General features: G+C 36.3%; 1 protein-coding gene across 6 annotated transcripts in view; it reads right to left on the reverse strand.

Moving 5' to 3' along the window:
• Positions 1–17,500: 17,500 nt before the first annotated feature.
• Cep128 (centrosomal protein 128) overlaps positions 17,501–22,304 on the reverse strand; it is a 428,016-nt gene continuing 423,212 nt past the window's right edge. For all 6 annotated transcript variants that reach the window (XM_021245525.2, XM_087195433.1, XM_087195432.1 and 3 more), the window contains one exon: positions 17,501–18,596. In XM_021245525.2, the coding sequence (XP_021101184.2) occupies positions 18,472–18,596 (125 nt within the window). In that variant the 3' untranslated portion in view covers positions 17,501–18,471. The remainder of the gene's footprint in view (positions 18,597–22,304) is intronic.

The following is a 22,304-nucleotide window of genomic DNA, read 5'->3' on the forward strand; positions in this document are numbered from 1 at the left end:
ACACACCTAGTACTCAAAGCATGACACAATCACCTCCATCACATATACCATAGATTTCCATTTTGATGACATTACAGGCCAGAATGATGACAAGGATCAAAAGGCCCAAACGCCATGGAAAGCCTATAGGGTTCTAAGCAGAGAAGAAGGTTCTAGACTAGGCTGATGTTACAGGTTCGTTTCTTCCACCTCCTCCTTCCATCTCCTAAAGTGAATCCTATAGATTATAGACTGTTTTTCTGTTTGTTAATGATAATAATATTCCACTAGCACTTTTAAAAATCTTTAACTTCACTGTCATCCAAAAAGGACTCAACCCCTGAAGGAGAAAACAAATTTTCTTCACCCAAGGCCTTTTTCCTGGTATTAATATTAATATCCCATGAGAAGATTAGCTCTGGAGGAAAGAATTTGGTGGCAAGATCCCAGATTCACTCATGAAATCCAACCCAACTTCCACACATGTTTTTATAGGACAGTGAGCAAAAAAGCTCCTCATTCCTACCATCTTGTCACACTTCTTAGATTTTTAAAAAAATTTTATTGATACATTTAGGTATACAATATAATGACATTCAGCATTGGAAATTTGCACCTTTACATACTCTTTCTTGGTTCTTATTTTTCCCCCTTCCTCTGCCCTCCCTTAAACCCCTCCATCCCTCCCTATTTACAAAGACCTTGTTTTTATTTTCTCATATTAATTCCATTCCCTTCTTTCCTTTTCCCTACCCCTCCCACTTCCCCTTCCCCTTTGCCCTTTTTCTTCCTATTTCACATTATCTATTATAACTTTTAGTCCTTATTTACACTTTGTTTCTCACACTAGAGAAAGTATTCAGTATTTACACGGGTGTCCTACTTATTTCACTTAAGAGTATCACCTCAATGTGCATCCATTTAGCTATAAAGGTCTCTAATTTCTCATTTTTTATGGCTGAGTAGTACTCCATTTTATAAAAAACCCCTGCATTTTTCTTATCCAGTCTCCAGTTGACAGGCATTTGGGCTGTTCCCAAGTTTTAGCTATTACAAATTATACTATGAACATGGGTGAACATATATCACTGTGGTGTGATTCTTTTCTTTGGGGAAGATGCCCAGCAGGGGAATAGCTGGGTCAAATGGGACTTCCAGTCCTAGTTCTTTGAGGTATCTCCATACTGATTTCCACAGTGATTGCACCAGTCAACACTCCCACCAGCAGTGGAGTAGGGTTCCTCTTTCCCCACAGCCCTGCCAGCATTTGTTATTGGTTGATTTCATAATAGCAGCCATTCTTTCTGGAGTGAGGTGGAACTTCAGCATTGTTTTCATTTGCATCTCTTAAATGACCAGTGATGTTGAATACTTTTTCATATGTTAATTTGCTATTTTTACTTCTTTGTCTGAGAAATGTCTGTTTATTTCAGATGCCCATTTTTGGACTGGGTCTCAAAACTTGGGAGGTCTGATTTTTTAAGCTCTGTATAGATTCAAGATAGTAGATCTTTGTTGGAGGATCAGCAAGTGAAGATTTTTTTCCCACATTGTGGGTTATCTCTTCACATTGTTAGTGGTTTCTCTTGCTGCACAGAAGCTTTTTAATAAGAAGAGATCCCACTTGTTGATTGTGTTAGTTCACAGGCAACTGAGGTTTTGTTCGTAAAATATTTTTCCTACACCAATGTCTTCAAGAATTCTACCTGACCTCTGTTCCAGGTGATTCAGTGTTTCTATTTTAATATTTAGATCTTTAATCCATTTCGATTTTATTTTAGTGCATGGTGAGAGATATGGGTCTAGTTTTAATCTTTGGCAAGTTGAAACCCAATTTCTCCACCACCATTTATCAAAAAGGGTATCTTTCTTTCAGTGAGGGTGTTTGGCTCCTTTTTCAAAGATGAGATGGCTGAGTGTGTCTGGAGTTGTTTTTGCATCTTCTAATCTGTTCCACTGGTCCTCAGGTCTGTTTCTTTGCCAGTACCATGCTGTTTTTATCACAGTAGCTTTGTAGTAGAGTTTCAAATTGGGGATTATGATATTCCCTGCCATGTCTCTGTTACCTAGAATTGCTTTTGCTATTCTGGGTCTCTTCTTGTTCCAAATGAATTTTTGGATTGTTTTCTCAAGGTCTGTGAAGTATGCTGCTGGGATTTCAATTGGGATTGCATTAAATCTATATAGCAGTTTTGGAAGTATGGCCATTTTCACTATATTGATCATTCCTACCCAGGAGCAGGGGATGTCTTTTTATTTTGATATCATCTTCAATCTCTCTTTTCAAAGTGCTATAGTTTTCAGAGAAGAGTCTTTGATTTCTTTTGTTAAGTTGATTCCTAGGTATTTCAGTTTTTTGGATGCTATTGTGAAAGGAATTATTTGCCCTATTTCTGTCTCAGTGAGTCCATTGTTCGTACAGAGGAAAGGTATTGATTTTTGTGTGTTGACCTTGTATCCAGCTACTCTACTGAATTTGGTTATTAAGTCTAGAAGACTTTTGGTGGAGTTCTTGGGGTCTTCTGTATACAGTATCATGTTGTCTCCAAATAAAGACACTTTGACTTCTTCATTTCCTATCTTTATTCCTTTTATTTCTTTCTCTTGTCTAATTGCTGTGGCTAATGTTTCCCAAACTATATTGAACAGGAGTGGTGATAATGGACATCCTTGTCTTGTTCCCGATTTTAGTGTGAAGGATTTCAGTTTTTGACCATTTAGTATGATATTGGCTGTTGGGTTTCATAGATGGCTTTTATCAGATTGAGGTAGAGACCATCTATTCCAATTTTCTGTAGGGTTTTTATCATAAATGCATGTTGGATTTTGTCAAATTCTTTTTCTGCATCTACTGAGATGATCATATGGTTTTTGTCCTTGGCTCTATTGATATAGTGTATTACATTGATTGATTTGATTATGTTAAACCATCCCTGCATCCCTCGGATGAATCCCACTTGGTCAGGGTGTATGATCTTCCTGATGATCTTCTGCATTCTACTTGCCAGTATCTTATTAAGGATTCTTGCATCTATGTTCATGAGTGAGATTGGCCTATAGTTCTAGTTCTCGGTTGGGTCTTTCTCTGCTTTGGAGATCAAGGTGATGCTTGTTTCCAGGAATGAATTTGAGAGTACTGCTTCCCTTTCAATTTCATTGAAGAGTTTCAACAGTAGTGGCAGTAGTTTCTCTCTAAATGTCTTATAGAATTCAGCAGTGAAGCCATCATGACCTGGGCTCTTCTTAGCGGGTAAGTTTTTAATTACATTTTGAATTTCATTGTTTGATTTTGGGTTGTTTAGAATTTTTAGGTCTTCTTCATTCAACTTTGTTAATTCATACGTATCTAGGAATCTGTCCATTTCTTGTGTTGTCCATCTTACTGGTGTATAGGTTCTGGAAGTAGGTATTGATGATCCTCTGGATTTCTGCTGGGTCTGTTGTAATTTCACCCTTTTCATTCCTAATTGGATGGATTTGGGCCTTTTCTTTCCTTTTTTTGATAAGGTCAGCTAAGGTTTTGCCAATTTTGTTTATTCTTTCGAAGAACCAACTCTTGGCTTCATTAATTTTTTGTATCATTCTCTTAGTCTCCATTGCATTGATTTCTCCTCTGATCTTTATAATTTCCTCCCTTGTATGAGCTTTGGGTTTGTCCTGCTCTTCTTTTTCTAGAATCTTGAGGTTCAGAATCAGGTTAATTGGGCTTGCTCTGTTTTCCTAATATGAGTATTCACTGCTATGAATTTCCCTCATAAGACTGCTTTCATTGTGTCCCATAGATTCTGATATCTTGTACTGTCATTGTCATTTAATTGAAGGAACTGTTACATTTCGTCTTTAATATCCTCTGTGACCCATTGGTTATTCAGAAGTGTGTTGTTCAATTTCCACGTGTTCATGAAATTCTTGCGGTTTCTTTTGCTACTGATCTCCAATTTCACCACACTATGGTCTGATAATATGCAAAGGATAACTTTAATTCCTTTGCACTTACTTAAACACATTCTATGAATGAGTATGTGGTCTATTTCGGAGAATGACCTATGTGTAGCTGCAAAGAATGTGTATTCTGATTTTGTGGGGTGGAACACTCTGTAAACATCTGTTAAGTTCATTCATTCAAGAGTTTGAGTTCTAGTATTTCATTACTTATTTTTTGCATAGTTGATCTATCTATTTGTGACAGTGGGGTATTGAGGTCCCCCACTACTATTGTATTAGGGCATATATGACTTTTCATGTCCATTAGTATTTGTTTTTTATAGTTGGGTACACTAGTGTTTGGTGCATAGATATTTATGATTGTCATACTCCTTCCCATTGGATTGTTCCCTTTACAAGGATGTAATGTCCTTCTTTGTCTCTCTTAATCAGTGTTGGTTTGAAATCCACTTGATCTGCAAAGAGGATAGCTACTCATGCTTTTTTTCAGGTTCCCGTCACATGGAGTACTGTGTTCCACCCTTTAACTTTCAATCTATGAGTTTCTTTTTGAATTAAGTATGTTTCTTGTATGCAGCATATTGTTGGATCTTGCTTCTTGACCCATTCTGCCAGTCTATTTCTGATTGTTGAATTGAGACAATTAACATTGATGTTTATAACTGATACGTATTGACTTATCATTGTCATGATTTTTTATTTCTGTTGGATTCTCCCCCTTTACATTTAATTTCTTGTCACGCCCAGTGGATTCATTGTGCTGTGCTTCCTGGGGTTGTGATCCTCATTGTCTGTTCCTAGGATATTACCTAAAATTTTTTGGAGTGCTGGTTTGATATTCATGAAGTTCCTAAGGTGCTCTTTGTCATGAAAGTAACTTACTTCTCCATCAATTTTGAAAGATAGTTTTGCAGGGTACATCAATCTGGATTGGAGGCTGTTTTCCTTTAGGGTTTGGAATACATCACTACAAGCTCTTCTTGCCTGGAGGGTTGAGAAGTCTGCTGTGATTCTGATGGGCTTTCCTTTGTATGTGATTTTTTTTTTTCTCTGCTTGTAGAACTTTGTTCTTCTTTTGGGTTTTTGGAATCTTAACAATTATATGCCTATGTGTAGATTTTTTTTCATCAAGGCTAGTTGGAGTCCTATATGCCACACTTATCTATATGTCAAGTTCTTTTCCCCTGCTTGGGAAGTTTCCTGCCATTACTTTAATGAACAGGTTTTTTTATGTCATCTGCACTTTCTCTTGTTTCTTTCTTGGGTCCAATCAGTCTTATGTTATTCTTCTTTGCATTGCCTAGCAGATGTTGGATTGATTTCTTGTGGTCCATTACACTTTTGAAGCAATTTTTCTTTTCCTGGTCACTAACTGCAATCTTATCTTCTGTATCTGAAATTCTGTCCTCACACTGGCTCATTCTGTTGCATAGACTTTCAATGGAGTTTTTAATCTCCTGGTAATCTGTTTGCATGTGTTTTATGGATTCCATTTGTTTCCTATGTTGGGATTCCATCATGTTCCTCAGCTCCTCTATTTTTTTCATCTGTGTCCTCTCTAGATTTATTAATCATGCCTTGCACTATGGGCACAATGTTTGCTGTTATGTGAGAAGTTATTTCTGATTTCATTTGTTCCAGATCCTCTTTCATTGCTAGTTCAGGGAGTCCAGGTGGTTGAGTATCAGAGTGTCCATCTCGTTTCCCTTTGGGTTGCTGTAGGTGATCTGGAAGTCTGTTTTTGAGACTTGTTTATGTGTCTTCTCATTTCAATGGGTGGGGGGGGTGCTGTTGGCACCTGCACAGCTTACCTCCTCTGGGCTGGGAGCAGTGGATGGTGGCCCGGAAGCCCCTACCTCTGGGTTGGGAGTGGTGGTACCTCTTGTTAGCTTTTTCTAACATCCACTCTTGTTTCCTTGCTCTGTTTGAGTCAAAAGCCACTTTTACAGAAGTGGAATCTTCTTTAGGCAAAGTCACTTTGTGAGGGTAGAAACATATTTTTTAAAAGAAATCACTTGTTGGGCCAATGTATAGAGACAGGAAATGGAGTCAGTGCCCCTCCTCTCACATCTAGCCCACCAGGCTGCTTTCTTCCCTATCTCTCAGGTTGCAGGAAGGTTTGGATATCAAAACCTCAGGCATCATCAAAGCAGTGTGGTGGTTCATCACTACTCCCTATTTTTCCTTTCCTAGAAATGCTGTTTAAATCACCTCTTGAAGAAAAAGAAACTCCTTAGTGCCAAGGAGTCTTTAAAATGATATTAAAATGGTACTTTGCAGTAGTAGCTGAGTGACAACATATTTGGACTCTGGAGCCATACTCTGCATTCACTTTTGGGTTCTGTACTTACTAATAATACCTGATCTTGGCTAAGTCTTTCAATTTCCTTGTGGCCTAATTTCCTCATGTGAGATGAATTCTTAAATGACAGTAATATCAATATCACAGGGTCATTATGAGGATTAAGTGAGTTATGCTATTTGAAGTTGTTCAGATTAGTGTTGGTACATGGAACTTTCTATATATGACAGAAATAAAGTATAGTGATACCTCGGTTCATGAACTTAATCCTTCCTATGATTCTGGTCGCAAACTGAATTAGAGGAGAACTGAGTCAAATTCAATGATTAGGGTCAATCTTGACCTTAGGGGGAAATTTGATTCGGTTCTCATCCAGTTTTGTTTGTGACCAGAATCATGGAAAGAACTGTTTGTGAACCGAGGCACCACTGTATATACATCTTTCTAGACACATGAATATTTGAGGGTGTGTTTGCAGCAAAAGATATGAATTGGCACTCAGGAAATATTTTGTGAATGAATGGAATCTAAAAGAATAAATACACTAATTGTAGAAAGCAATTAGCTTTTTCATTCATTTTCTAAAGTTTCCATGATCCACTGATGTTTAGTAAATGTGAGCAGAATGTTAGTTTGTAGATTACATAGATCAGGCCTACATGGTAAATAAATTTATGGAGGACCATGATGTGCCAGATTCTAAGGTTGGTCCTTTCCATGCATGTTAGCAGACATATATAAGTCTGCTAACAACTCTCTGAAGGTAGATACAATTAAATCTCTTACAGAACTGAGAAATATGTAGCTCACAGTGTTATTTATCCCAAATCACACAGCTAGTAAGTGGGTGATGGAAGTAGGATTCTAGTCCTATACCATTTTGAAGCAGAATATAAAATGTAAAAAGCACAAGATAGATTATGCAAATAAAATGATTTCATACAAAAAGTTCCTTATCAAACAGATCATTGTAAAACAAGGCTTTTTAATGCAAAGATGGATGTCTCCTAGAATTAGCTTTAAAATACAGCTGTAACTGCACACTGTCCATTTGTACACCTGCGAGGAATGATACTGTTGGATACTACACAAGTAGACTCTCAAGACTAACAGAGAAGGAAAGTGACCCAGAAGATTATCTGGTTCAACTTCCTCAGTTAACAACTGAGAGATGAGAAGTGAAATCTCAAGCTCAATGTCATATAGGCCATTATAGAAGCAACCAAGATTCCTCTGGACCTGACACTATTCCCCTTACAGAATGGAGAATAGACAATAGGGACACCATGGTTTTCAATCCAAACACTTAGATGCAGGTCAGTTCTGGTTCATTTGAAATAGCCTACTTACTACTATGGTATGTAAGCCCCTTAAAATTCTCTGGGAAGATAAAATATGAATATTCTGTAGTAGAGAAAGCTCTTAGAGATTATAACTAGGAGTTCATCCAACATTCTGGTATAGTTGTATCTTGTCCAATAAGAAGTTAAATATAGTTGAATAGGAGAGCAGCTTTTTAATGGGAAAGTGCTTCTCTTCTTGATCTTTTTTTTTTTTGGTACTGGGGATCGAATTTGGGACCTTGAGCTTGCAAGGCAGGCGCCAGAACCACTGAGCTAAATCCCCAGCCCTTCTTGATCTTATTTTTAAAAGTAAGTAAAAGGATCTCTATTTTTCTTTTTTGTTAGGTTGCATTCATTGACTAGTTGCTGAGTACCGAAAACTATAGCAGAATGTGTTAGCATCACTTGATAGAAAGGGTTGTGGATTGTAACTGCAAAGTAGAAAGAGAGGAAGTATTAAAGGTGAAGAAAAAGGAAAGTATACAATTCTAAGTGAGTTTTATAACAAACACTTAATAAATTGCTAAATGACAAAACATTGGCATATGAGTTGTTTTCCAAGACAAATGTCTTGGAATGAGGGAGCACTGGAGGTATGAACAGGCAACCAAATAACAATAAGGCAGAGTTTAGCTATAAGGTACAGCAAAAATTTACCTGCCATATTGTACATAGGATGGAGCTCAAATTCCTGAAGATGATATTAAAAAGTCAACAATCATGGAGCAATTGATGCTAATTCATTCTGATGATTTAATCTATTTTCCTTAAAATCCCATACTTCAAAACCAAAATGGGAATTAAGGGACCAAGAGTACAATCTCAAGGATTTTGTTCTATATTAACCCTCCAGTGGACAGTGCTAGTGAAGCATGTGATGATAGGAATTTCTATAAAAATCCACAAATACAATCATTAACATCATATTAGGCCTTCATTGCATACTTGCACAAACACAAAGGAAATGGTACATATGGTGACAACACATACTTTACTGATACCCATCAAAGAAAATCAGAACATTTCATGTTCAATAAGTGAGTTATTAATATTCATGGAATAGGGATGTTATCTGATTGGTGTAATTTTTATGCCACTCATGGCACTGAAGACATGGTTTAAACCCTTGAGTATAAGCTGCAAGAACAATACTGTGGCTTGCATTTAAATGAATACAATCACTTCTCTGGTTCTAAAACTCAGCAAATTTTGCTCTCAAGATCAGCTAATAGAACACCTTTAGCTCACTGTATTAGGAAAAGATGGCTGAGTATGTATTTGTGATTAGTTCAGTTAGAAAACATATTTGGAACACTTACAATATGCCAGCTACTGTGCTAGGCAAACAAAACTCCAATCTTCAAAAAACTTACTGTTTAGTGAAGCATATTGTATCTTAGCAATATAATAATCATATTTATAAGTGCCATTAGTTGCATTTAGAAAATTTCTATACAGCTTCCAAAGATTCTGATTCTGGATACACATTGATTAAAGGAGTTAAGATGTTCAGGGCCGGGGATTTAGCTCAGTGGTTTCGCCGCCTGCTGCACAAGTGCAAGGACCTGAGTTCAATCCCCGGTACCAAAAAAAAAAAAAAGATGTTCAATCTATGATGATATCGAAATAACACACTTAAGTATGTTTTTAGTACATACCCTTTTCTATATGCTAGAACTTTGGCTAATAATTATAATATACATTCCAAATACTAAAGTGGTGCATATACATATAGTACATATATGGTTACAATTCGGTAGCAACTAGAAACATGGAACAAGTTCTGCAACCAGAATTGGGGAAAGAATTAAGTTTGTGAACTGAGGAACCACTGTATTCTATTGGTAAAAGATGTTGATTTGTTAAATTAATCAAGAATTTGTGTAAAGTTATGGTGTTGAGATGAGTGCAAAGTGAATATGGAATTTCATTCTAGTACTTACCACTTTTATAGGCATCAGTTATCATATAACATTATGTTGGCACACAGGAAAGGACAGATTTGTCACACATCCATGTTTTCAACATCAGAGTTACAGTCCCCTGAAGATTTTACTCTCCCTTTAGGTGACTACTCTGCTTTCAGCTCACTTGTCCTCACTCTCTAAGCAGAGCAATAAACACCAAATACTTAAGAGTAGTAAACATTTAGTCTGAACATCTTCTTGCACAAACATTTATGGGAAATTTTTTCTATAGCTGTTCTGTGGTACCAGTGTCTGTGACTGTACATTCCACTGAGAAATGTAGAGTCCCAAGAGGCAAAATTAAGACTAGAGAACATCTGATCTCAGTCATGGGCATCAATATAAGAAATACATAACACATGGCCCAGAATTCAAAAACAATGATCTCGAGGTAATGGCAGATAGATGGCAGCTGTTCAGTTGGACATCTGGATCTCAGTGACTCCAGAACTGGATTGTTCTCACATAAGATTTGTCTATGAGAAGCTCAGCCCTTCTTCAGTAATGGTTCTGAGAATTTGAATGTATTCTTCATCTAGTTCGCAAATGATAAATTCATACAAACACATACGATCCTTGTTTCCAGAAAGTAATAGCTCCCCCCAAACAGAATATTTAAACAAAAGGATTATTTTTGAGTTGTATGGCTATATCTAAACTATCTTCAGCTTTAATGTTTATCCTTAAAACGGGTCAAGGATAATATAAGAGTTTTGGGACTTTTTCTGTATTATATATACAGAAATATATACAACTTTTAGATGTTACTTCTTAAAAATTTAATTCCTTTGTTCTGAGAAAAGCAATGAACAATGAAATGTTGTAGTTTCAAGTCTAGTTGCATCAATTTTAAATTATGTATTCTATTACTACTGTAATTGATAACTAGGAATTACAAAGTAGATACATATTTAAAGGAATATGTTCAGTTCAACTTTATCAATGCATCAAGTAAAGAAATATTTAAATTCTTAAAAATTACAAAGTTAAGGTTGGTAATATATACTGAAGACTTTTTAGCCAATTAAACAAGGTTTACTACATGAAAGCCTCACAATAATTGATAAATGAAAAAAATTAATAAAACCAATGAGCTGAATTAATGGAAATAATGCTTTCTTAGTGAAAGGACATCAGGCTGAAGAAACTCATGAATGTAAGTACGTAATTGTTGGCACAAGTCCCTGTTCAACAATGGGAAGCTTTTCCAAAGTAGATAGCAAGTGTAATAAAATTCATTTGTATATTCATGTAGACTGTTTTTAAAAGAAATGATCTACAGAACCACTTGGTACAAATTCTAAACCATAAAGTAACTGAAGACAAATGTCTTCATAAAATTAAACAGAGCTTGAGTGGTGATGCTGTCTTTGCCTGACTAACTTGGTGTTGTCATTTATGCAAAACCTGTACATTTTGGTACTTTTACTGTTGGAATTGGCTAGAAGAGTAGGGAGTCCTCAGCAAATTCTATCACATCATAGTCAATAAATACACACTCTTCCAGGAAACAAAAAACACTTTCTCTTCTGTGAAATTATTTAAACCAATTGTCAGAAATTGAGAGTATTTCTTGAAAAGATATTGTTATCTTAGAATTGGGAAGTTCTGTATAGATTTTCATTTAGTTCATTCCTAAGCAATAAGTGCTGAGAAAAACAATTTAATTTCAAACAAGTATTTCATGTTATAAATAATATTTAAAAGAGGGTACAAATGTAAAAGCCCAAGGAAAATTCAATATAGCTATTCCTTATCAATATTTCAGGGAAAAACACATGGAAAGATATCAGAAATCCCTGATGTCAATTGTAAAGAGCAAAGAAAAGTTGCATGTGACTTAAATGTTAGAGTCATCAGATCAAACTTTTTTTTCCAGTACCAGGGAGTTTGCGCTTCCCAGGCACAGCACCACTGAGCTACATCCCCGGCCCTCAAACTCTTTCTTAATATGTCACTGTCAAAGTCTGGAAATCTTAACTCTAAAACACAGTAGATGATTGTGAGTCACTAGTATAGAGAGGAAAAATGAAAGTGCATAAAATGATAATGTACAACTAAGACTCCAAATAAGTTTGATCCCAAGTTCCTGGGACTAAGAGAAAACAGGACTACAACTCGGCTCTGAAGAGCCATTCCCATAGAATAGCTGGTTATGTCCTAGTTGTGCCCTTCAAACCAGAGATAAGAGCTACGCTATAGTTCCTGATTCCTTAATGACCCTGATGCATGGATAGAGTCCTGATTAACAGAAGTCTATTACTGTAAGAGGAACAAATCTGCAAGTGACCTCCAATAGCAACTCAAGGATCTATAAAGCTGCTTTAAATCCTTCAGTGGGGTGAGCCTTGTGATGGAGACTGCAGCTTGAACCCCTATAAAAATCCTCAGTATCATGAACCAAATTTTTAATTTTTACTTGTTACTCTTGTACACAACCTGGAAAAGAAGCCATTTTGTTTTAATTTGGAATAAACAATACAACTCAGCAAAGGCTCTAATCCAATGGATGGTAAAGCATGGCTCTTGAACTTAACTATCCATCAGAATCACCTTGAGGACTTATTATGACACAGATTCTGTCTTTAGCCCCAGAGTTAATGAATGAAATGGTCTGGGGATGGCCACAGAAGTCCCAGGTGATGCTGTGCAACCAAACAACAGGATATATGTGTTCATCAGAAAACTATGATTTGTTAGAATCTAATCAGTAGGTTTACATAAAGTTAAAATTAAGAATTGAGTAATGGCTGCCACTGTTAATTTGGAGCAGTCAAACTAACCTCACAAAAGACTTCTCCAATGGAAAAAGTGGGAAACTCTTTCCACGGTACACACTGACTTTATTGGCTGTGGTCTTAGTCAAAGCACAGAATGAACCTTGGCCAGCAGCATGAGGTCTCTCAAGCCTGCAGCTGTTGGGAGGAGACTTGCTCTGCCAGTGACTCTGGGCAGGAAGTACCTTGTTAGTACTGATGCATCTATTTTACTTAGTTCAAGGAGGGAAAAAAAAATAAAGCAAAATCCCTAGATTTCTTCAAACCTCTTCTAACACCTACTCTCCCAAAGCTGCCTTGTTAGATGGCTTTTTTTTTTTTTAAACCATGGCTTTTTTACTTCTGTTAACTGACAGCTTAAAGTTCATTATGATGGGAAGATTTTAAAATGCTAAGTTATAAATCAGGCCTGTATCTTTACTCAAAGTGGGATTAATGATAGCATAAATAAAATGAAAATCCAAAATGACAGATAAGCACAGGGCACCCAGACAAAAAGTTTTTGAAAGAGGGCTACTTTGTATCCAGGTCCAAACTGCCCACCAGCTGTCCAGAAAGAACACTAAGATGAGTGCAGCTTTCATTGGAAATAAGACTTTATAGTGTACATCAAGTTCAACAGGACTTCTCACAATGCTACTTTCCAGAACTCTGCCTTGGATAAAGGATTGAGTGCTACCACAATCTTGTCTTTCCAGTAAAAAGCTTAAACTGTGTATTTGTTGATGGCAACCCAGCTTCCTCCGTGTTCATATCATTTTACAGAACTCCTGCCATCCTTCATTCCCTTATCCTTCTAAGTGTTCAGCAACAATGGACAAACAAAATCTGAACTAGTACTACTCCTACCCTAGGGACAACAGTGAGTAAGTTATGCAGTATGATCTGACAATAACTGGCTTCAAGAGGGGGAAAAAAGCTTATAGAGGGGAACTATTAAAAACTTTAGATTTTAAATTCTATGTGCAACTGTTCACACATTTTGGGATGGTTCTTTTGGCTCTAAGGCAAAGAAATACAAATAGGTTCTCTGATAGATGAAGTATATGCAATTACCGTATTAAAAATAACTGGGTATCACCATCATAAAAGGATGAAGAATAATGATCTTCATGCTTGGTTAACAGAGCAGCTCACATCTTGAGAAAAATAACCTAAGGGTTTCATGCATTAACCTCACTAACTCTGTATAGTTGTCATTATCCTGATGTCTTGAAAAACTAGCACAGGACAAATGATCAGGACTCTAGCTCCTAGGCTGGCCCAAATAAAGGATGGATAGCTGCTTCCAAAGACCTCTGAGTAGATGACTGGCTACTAGAGAAGGAAATCAAAAGAGACACTAGGAAGGATAAAATCTTTCCAATAGAAATATAGTATTTCAAGGACAAAGAAAGATGTACTGTCTCAAGGTTATAAGTTTTCACACTGTTGGCCAAGTGGCTTGGGCCTTTCTTTAAAAGCCATTTGGACCCCCTCAGTGGGTTCCATTGACTCACAAGTATACCTGGCTCTCAATTGAAAAATTTGCAAGAAAGAAAAAATAAAACTAATTTAATGGAAAACCTGATACTTTTTTTTAAAAGCAAGTAGGATTTTAATACAGTGTTATATCAGAATTTAAAGAACAGAGTCAATTAGTAACTAACTAAAGAATATGTATTAGCCTGCCTTCCTTCAGAATATTTTCCTACTTTTTAATTGTAGCCTATGAGCTGCTGATAATTTAGCACATTAAAAAAAAACTACTTTAAGCTACTAGTCTGGTGATTTACTGCATTTCCAATGAAGTAAACAGCGGAGATGATACACAGCTCTAATGTCTAAGGATAAATTGTAACCTATGTTTTTTATTTAAATAACATCAGTCAAAATGCTTTACTGAAAGAATAAAAAATGAAAGTGTGTCAAGTCATGGAGATCTATGGAAAGATGACAGAAAACAGACAGCGTGACAGTCTAACATCTGCCAGTTTGAGAAAAACAGAACATTTATTCCAGAAAATGGCACTTGTTCAGCTTAGTTTCTTAAAACACAGTAAGTTTCTGTTAGAAGTACAGGTAATAAATGTTGTATACTCTCTTCTGACTACAGTGGCATTTCTTTTTTCATGACCCACTTCAAATATATAACATTGCACATGATGAAATGTGGTGGTCATCAGATTATATATTGTTTTCACTATCTTCCTGAAAAGGAACTAACACATTGCTATAATGAGAAGCCCAGTATATTACTGTAAAGAAAAAGGAGGGCAAGTTTACTTTCACAATTGTCACACAGATTTGCACCACGTCAGAGCCAAGCTGTGTTAGAGAAGAAAAGGATATCACAGAAGTATTCCTAGGGTGTCAACCATAGGAGTAACCACAGAGGTATGGGATAAAAAGCCTTTTCTAATCAGCTGGTTCTGGAAAGAAATGCAGGTGCTACAAAACCCAGATTGCCCCTCCAGTGTGAGTTATATAGTTACCAGACTTCAGAAGTCAGTGGTAGGGGCTGATTTGGTAGAGTACAAAGAGTGATTTGCTTCAGGCTTGAATTTAGGCAGGACTGGGTGTAGGCATAGATAAAGCAAGAGAAGCTAAAATGGAGGAGATCAGATTAGTGTGTGAAGGTGGGGTTGGTTTCACTACAGAAAAGTAGATTGGTTTACTTTGTTACGAATCAAAAGCAAGGGTGACTTCTCTGAAATATAAAGGCCTAGAATCTAAGAATCTGCTTCTGGGTGTAAGGATTTTTCCTAGCCCTAAATTGGATGTGTTATATTTTGTACGGAAATGAAATTAAATGGAATCCTTCATGGTTTAGATTTCTTTTCTCAAATAGGGATAAGTTGATATGTTATTGTTGCTAAACATTCGAGAACCTAAAAGTTGAAAGAAGTAACTGTTTTTATATTATACTTGGGTGCATGAAATGCTTTTTATACAAACTCTCCAGTTTGCTTTCCAGTTAAGGTTCATGGTTTAGTTTTGATCTAAGAAAACCAGATGCTTTCATGAGAACAGCTTCCTCAATTTACGCCCATGAAAATCGCAAATTTTCTGTTTTGTTTTGTTTAAAATTGAGAGAAAATATTGGGAGTGTTTGGGGAAGGGGAGTAAGAATTTTTGAAAAGGAATTGCTTACTCAATGATAATTCACATCCTTCGCTACCATATGATGTTCAGTTGTGTTTATAATAAGCACAAATCCTGAGCAAAACAATTTGAGGTATTTATTCCCTCCTAAAAAAGGATTTGGTAAGTAAATATGCCATCTCATTATATGTGAGAATTCTGTCTCATTTAAAATACTATTGTTATTTAACTATAAAACTCAATATAATTATAGAAAATATAACAATCACTGTAACTAAATATACTCTGCACACCATTGAACTGAGACTCAAAAGGAAAAAAAATGCATTAGAAAAAAATGAAGAAAAACAAGCTTAACTGTTTTCTTGGGCATTTTTATACATGTAATCTTTAAATCTAAATGCTATATGCATATTATTTTATACAACTATTGATTTTATTTCTTTATTGATGAGAATATGTAAACTATAACAATAAGAAAATTTGTGGTTCTGGGAAACTGGGTGCATAAAATGTTATATAACTAATTGGTTTTCAACCTTCAAGTCAGACACTAGTCAAGGAAATAATATGACCTTAGCCAATGGGAAAAATATCAAGCCAGATTTCTCCCAGCTGTGTTTCTCCCCTCTGTGGCCTTCAACAACTTCAGTGGAAGTTTAGTGTGTTTAAGGAGAAAGACAGCCAGAAGAATCAAAATTACTTAACCAAAAAGGTCAATCTTCAAATTAAATCTTGGATCAGGCCCACTGCAGAATAAGGTCTATGCTTTCCAACGTCCCAGTGCTACAAGCAATATGGCTGCCCAGCTACAACTCAAATGGAGCCCATATCACATGTAATTGAGGATATCCTGCCAAAGGAGTAAGTAAAAGAAAAACATTTGCTGGCTTTGAAATGTAGAAACCAAGGTATTAGTGTTTCCTTAGCATTCCTTTTGATTTCCAACTCAAGCTTATGGTAACTGCAAGAGATAGGAAAAAATCCTCAGAGGAGACAGGTCCTTGGATTTAATTCCATGTAAACACAGGGCCAAAGAATTTTGACAAAATTGTTGCTCACCAAAAGTTGACTTTACTTTTGAAGTTCTTGTGTGATCCATATTTAAAGTCAGACACCTTTATTAATCCAACAGTAGCATAAGGCAGTCAATAAGATGATATAATGGCCTTATTTTATTTTTAAAAATATTTTAAAAGGTCTTTCATAAGATTCTTTTCTATTTTATTGTAAAATCCTAACTTAAAATGTTTTCAAGGATTTTTCTGAGTAAATAATCTGAGTTCCTTTAAACTTTCAGATTTAAATGCCCAGATGCAGGTTTTTTTCCAAATAACTACAGATGCACTAATGATAACATTTAAACAGGATAAGTAACATGAAGTCCCTACTAACAGATAAAGGGAGAAGTTGTTTAACTTTTATACTTAGGATTTTAAAAACTGTTAACTTTATATTTTGTTGTCTTCCCTGTTTTTCAGGCTCAAGAAGATAAAACATTATGGTGTTAATTACAGTATCAGTAGAGATACTAGAAAAATTTCTTAATACCCCAAATATTACCCCAAACTGATATAGGTTATAGGAGACACCAGGACTGGGCTGCTTCTTCAAAAGGCTACTCCACTGAAATCTAAAAATATTCATTAACATAGCAAGAAATTCTGAGGGTTGATAAAACAAAACAGCTTGTTTAATGCAGCATAATATAGATTCTTCTCAGCTAGCCTAAACACATCACTCCTTTTTTTCATTTGACTTGTAATGTCAAACACACTTTGAGACATGAACATGTTTTTGCATCTTTTTTCCTCCTACCACAGAGACTAGCACATAGTGGGAATTCAATAAGAGGTTTTGTGAATGATTTCATCATAAAATGCATGCTGCACACTCAGGGGTTATGTTTGTGTCACTTAATTTTTTGATATGGAACATTTCCATGTTCTGTAGTAAGAACTGTGTTCACATTAATAACAAGACACTCACTTCTGCACCTTTAAGTATGGTAAGCTAGGAACACACACTTTGAGTAGAAATAGAAGCATCTTTACAAAAGGCAAGAAACCTAATAAGCAGTTATATTTTAACAAACACAGAATGTCATGCACATTATTGCTTTATTTTCCTTGTCTCCATGCAGAATCTTTTGACCATGACCCAGTAGGATTGTTCCTAAATACCTACCATTATTAGAACTTAATACAAATCTTTCTCCACCAGTAGATTGGCATGTAAAGGGGGAAAATTCTAACAAACACTGATGTTGAGAAAAGCTGGGATATCAAAAGTAGGTAGATAGTACCAAATCACAGGAGAACTCTTGCAGAGTGAACCTCATAGATACAAGGGTTTGGTGCTATGAATTTTGGTCATTCTAAATGATAGATGGTCAAGAATGACTGGAGTGATCACAGTGGGATATCTGACCACAGAAAGACAAATAAATAAACTGTGCTATGAATTCTTTTCAGTGTTCTACAAATTAGATATCATTTATAAATTCTTTATTGCTATTAAAATGGATGATTGGAAATAATCTTAAGGTACTATCTGTAGTAATAGACTGTTGAGATGATTATATAACAATTCCAAGCATTTATAAAGTGGACTGCTTAATATATATGCATATCTCCATGACATGTTATAACACATGATAATTTATTAGGGAGAAAGCATTTTTAAAAAATCAATTATATATAAATGCTCCCTGAATCTAAAGTGCCGGCAACTTTTGCCTAGAGGAGAATTCATTTTCCAGCTTTTTAGTCAGTAATTTTTGAAAGGCATCAATTATAAAACCAAATTTTGGTCAGGAAATTGTGACTGACCACACTTGCAAAAAGAAAATGCATAGTGAAAAACATTACTTTCTCACTGGTAATAAATTAGCTGCATATTGTTCATGAACTGATATTATTTAGATTGGTTAAACTTATGTCATTCACAAGACCAACTGTATTTTCATTTTAGTCAATGTTCGGCAATACCAAAGAACCAAAGCCCCAGGTTCATCTGTTAGATAACCTGGACCAGATGGCAGCAAGGGTAGATAGGCTATTTGTAGAGTAATTTCACTTTGTTTTTTTGTTGTCATATTCCTCCTTCTTGGATTGTGGACTTGTTCCATTCATTGGTAAACTTGTGGCATCTTCCTTGATTGAAGCTGAATGTGGAGCAATGGTTCTTTTGGTGAATGCTAGCAAGGTTAGAGGAAAGAGAAAAATCAACCACCATGAATACAAAACCTGGGCTAAAAATTAATTTTGCAGAAGGTAATTGATTAATCATGGTATTCAATCAAGCTTTCTGTCATTAAACTTTATATGGACTAACAGACTTGTAACATCAGTTACTATATTTTCAAAAACATTCACATGATTGTAAAAACTTATTTTTTATTTTTTGGTTGGTACCAGGGATCGAACTCAGGACCTTGCACTTGCAAGGCAGGCACGGTGGCGGTGCCACTGAGCTAAATCGCCAGCTCATTTGAGAGTTATTTGAGAGTGGAAAATGTGTATCTGTCAAAATACAATGATATAAACACACACAGAGAGAATTCTAGAGGGAAAAATCATTACGGGCTTCCTTTTAAATGGTATCCTTGTTTTTTACATTCTCTTGTCTACTAAGAGGAGATCTGGAAGCTGGGTTTTACTGTTTTTCTATTACTTCTCACTTCTCTTCTGAGCTCCAGATGCCTAACTCCCACTGTTGGTCTGAAATCGTCTCTTGATTTCTACTCTTTGATGCCTGCTAGTACCTTATTATTCTCCATTTTAGAAAATGGTATACTCCCATTCATAAGGTTCTCAAACCTTTTTTTTCTTTCCTTTTTTTTTTTTTGTGGTACTGGTGATTGAACCAGGGCTCCACTGAACAACATCCCCAATGCTGTTGTTATTTTTTTAATTTTTAAATTTTTTCTTTTACTCTTTTCCCGAGACAGGGTCTAAGTGGTTCAGGCTGGCCTTGTACACACTATGTAGCCTAGACTGGTATTAAACTCATGGTAACCCTCCTGCTTCACAGGTATGCACCGCTACACCTAGCTTCTGGTTCTTTTTGTTTTGTTTTGTTTTTCCTTTTAATTTTGGTTTTTGAGACAAGGTCTTGCTCAGTCACTAAGCTGCCCAGGCCGGAGGCAAACTTTCAGTCCTCCTGCCTCAGCATACCAGAGTGCTGGGATTACAGGCATGGGCCACCATACCTCACATACATAGCTAAGGTTCTCAAACTTTGGTCCTCTCCTTCCTTTGTCCTGGTTGCTCCATCTATCCAGTCTAAGATTGCATTCTGCTAGTTCTACCTCCCACCTTCTCCCGGGGTCTTTTGTTTCATACCATCTCCATTATCATCATCAAGGTCCAGATCAGCATTTTCACTCTTCCTGTTTCTATCTTTCCCCTTACTCTCATTTTCCCACAACCCAATCAGACGATCTTTCTAGAAAGTCAATCAGATTATGTCACTCTTCTGCATAACCTTTTGACCCCTGCCCCTTCACACTGTCCAGAGAACTCAGAATCAAATCCAAACATTTGGTCATGGCTGCAGCCTCCCTCTCATTGGTGTTCCATCTCTTTAGCACACCATGATTTTCTGGGCTTTTGAGATTTCTTTTCTTTCTTCTCTGGGCTTTTGAGATTTCTGCTCATGGCATCCTGGTAACTCTTCCCATGCAATTCCAACTCACCTGCTTACAGCTCGGTTGCACCCTCTTCCAAGCCACCCCTAACCCCATGTGTACAGTGCTCCTGCCCCAGGTACCATCCATCATTTTACCTCTAATGCACCAATCCCCACTCTGAATCATTTGCTTGCTCTCTCACTACCTATTTCTCCATGAGATAAAGGGATCTTATCTGTCTTATTCACTACTTTCTCCTCCAGAACCAAACACAGAGCCTTGGAAACAGCCTCTCAATAAATACTGGTTTAATAAATGAATATACTTAACAGATGTTTAAGAGATAGTCAAATGCAAATTATCTAGCTGTACACCAGAATATCTATAGCGTACCTTGTCAAATCACAATAATCAGAACTCAATTATTCAAAAATATCTCATATTTAATTGGTCAGTGGAAAATACCTGAAATGTAGTCATATGAATGAGCCTAAAGAATGTGACAGAGAGAGAGAAAGTGAGAAAGTGCTTTCATTGACTAATTCACTGAAGATAAGAAACAATTCTTCTATATGTTGATTGCTATAGATTGTTGGCATTTTATCCCATAAATGTGAGACAGCTTAGTTAAGTAGTGTCCATTCACAGCCAGGTGGAACTGGAACTGTAAATGTATGAGTATAGTATGCTTTTCTTGTTGTAGATAAATTTTTTTTTCATCCAAGGGCTCTAAATACTCACCAATAGCACTTCAAAATGAGAATGCTAACTTTTGTTTTCATAGCAATGTAAATTGAGGTAAAGAAGTTGATTTTTAAGCAACTTTCACTGATTTGCTTTTCTAAGATTAAGTTAAAATGTATGATTCACTTCTAACTCCTATAATGATTCTTAGATAACATTTTGGCCCCCTAAAAAAAAAAATCACAGGTCTTTCTTTTTGCATTTACTTATCATTTTAATAACTGTTACTTTTTAGAGCAGTTTTAAATTTACAAAAACTTTTCAACCTACATGTTTAGAAACACTAATTCCACAGAGATGAAGCATTTAAGTCTCAAAGAACTGGAGATTTCTAGAAGTCCTCAGATTGCTACAGACCTCACTCATGTCTAGACTGGTTCCAGCCCCAAGAGTGAAGGCCCTGTCCAGGGGTTGTGTTCTAAAAGGAGCTATACATAGAGACTAGTGGTCAGTCGGTACTTATAAAAAGTAAAAATGACAGTTCCAAAAGCTGACATTATGAGTCTCTTTTACTAAGCCCCCACTGTCTACAGGCCGAAGGTAATGGAATTCAAGTCCTTCTAAAAGAGTGTCCTGACTCATGGCCATAACTTTTAGCCAGCCAGGATAAATTTGGTAGTGATCATGCCTTTAAATAATGGATTTCTCTGTTCCTATTTCCAATGGTAATATAAACTCACAATTTATACATTTCTTCCCTTCGTCCTGGCAGAAGGAATCTACCTTTTCATGATTAACCTGAACTACACAAAGCTGACATAAATTACTTTTTAAAACAAACTTTCATTAATACTGGATCATTTTGGAGACCACAAATTATGCAGTATTTTCCCATTTCCTTTGTTTTTTCCATGGTCAGTGATTCTGTGCTTTCCTTTGGTCACAGGTTGACAGGGCACCTAAGTGAGCAGAATGAATGCCTCAGTGTCTAGAGTGTAGACAAAAGGGCTTCATCCAGTACAAGCTCCAACCTGAGTAAGAAGTTGCCTGTTCTGTGGACCAGAGCTCATGCCTGCCCAAAATCTATGGCCATCTACTCCCCAAGGCCTAGACAGGTCTAAGCAGCTCAAAACGTCAAAGCCCAGCTTTCATGTTCCATTTCCAAGTTAACAGGAATATTGGATGTTTGCGGGTCAGACATAAACACTGGGTTTTCTTAATAGCACTTATCTTCAGAAAACTCACCTTCAGCCAAAATGTGCACACACACATCAAACAGTACCAAAGGGTTACACAGAGAAATAAGAATCTCTCACCTCAGCCCTCCTAATCCTACCGTCCTATTCCCCAGAGTCAACCACAATCAACAGTCAACTCTTTTAGGTTTATTTTCTGTATTTGCTTCATTTCTGTAAAAACAACAACAAATATATATATATATATATATACATATATATACACATACATATATATGTATATATATATACTATTTTCTGACTTATCATTTTTAGACATTCTTCACACCCAACCACTTTTCCTTCCCTATCCTCCCAATATAGCTAGCTGCATCTCAACTTTTAGTTATGTCAA

The sequence above is a fragment of the Heterocephalus glaber genome, unplaced genomic scaffold (assembly GCF_053883595.1).
Source record: "Heterocephalus glaber isolate CG9 unplaced genomic scaffold, H.glaber_assembly_v1.0 deba00001608, whole genome shotgun sequence".
NCBI lineage: Eukaryota > Metazoa > Chordata > Mammalia > Rodentia > Bathyergidae > Heterocephalus > Heterocephalus glaber.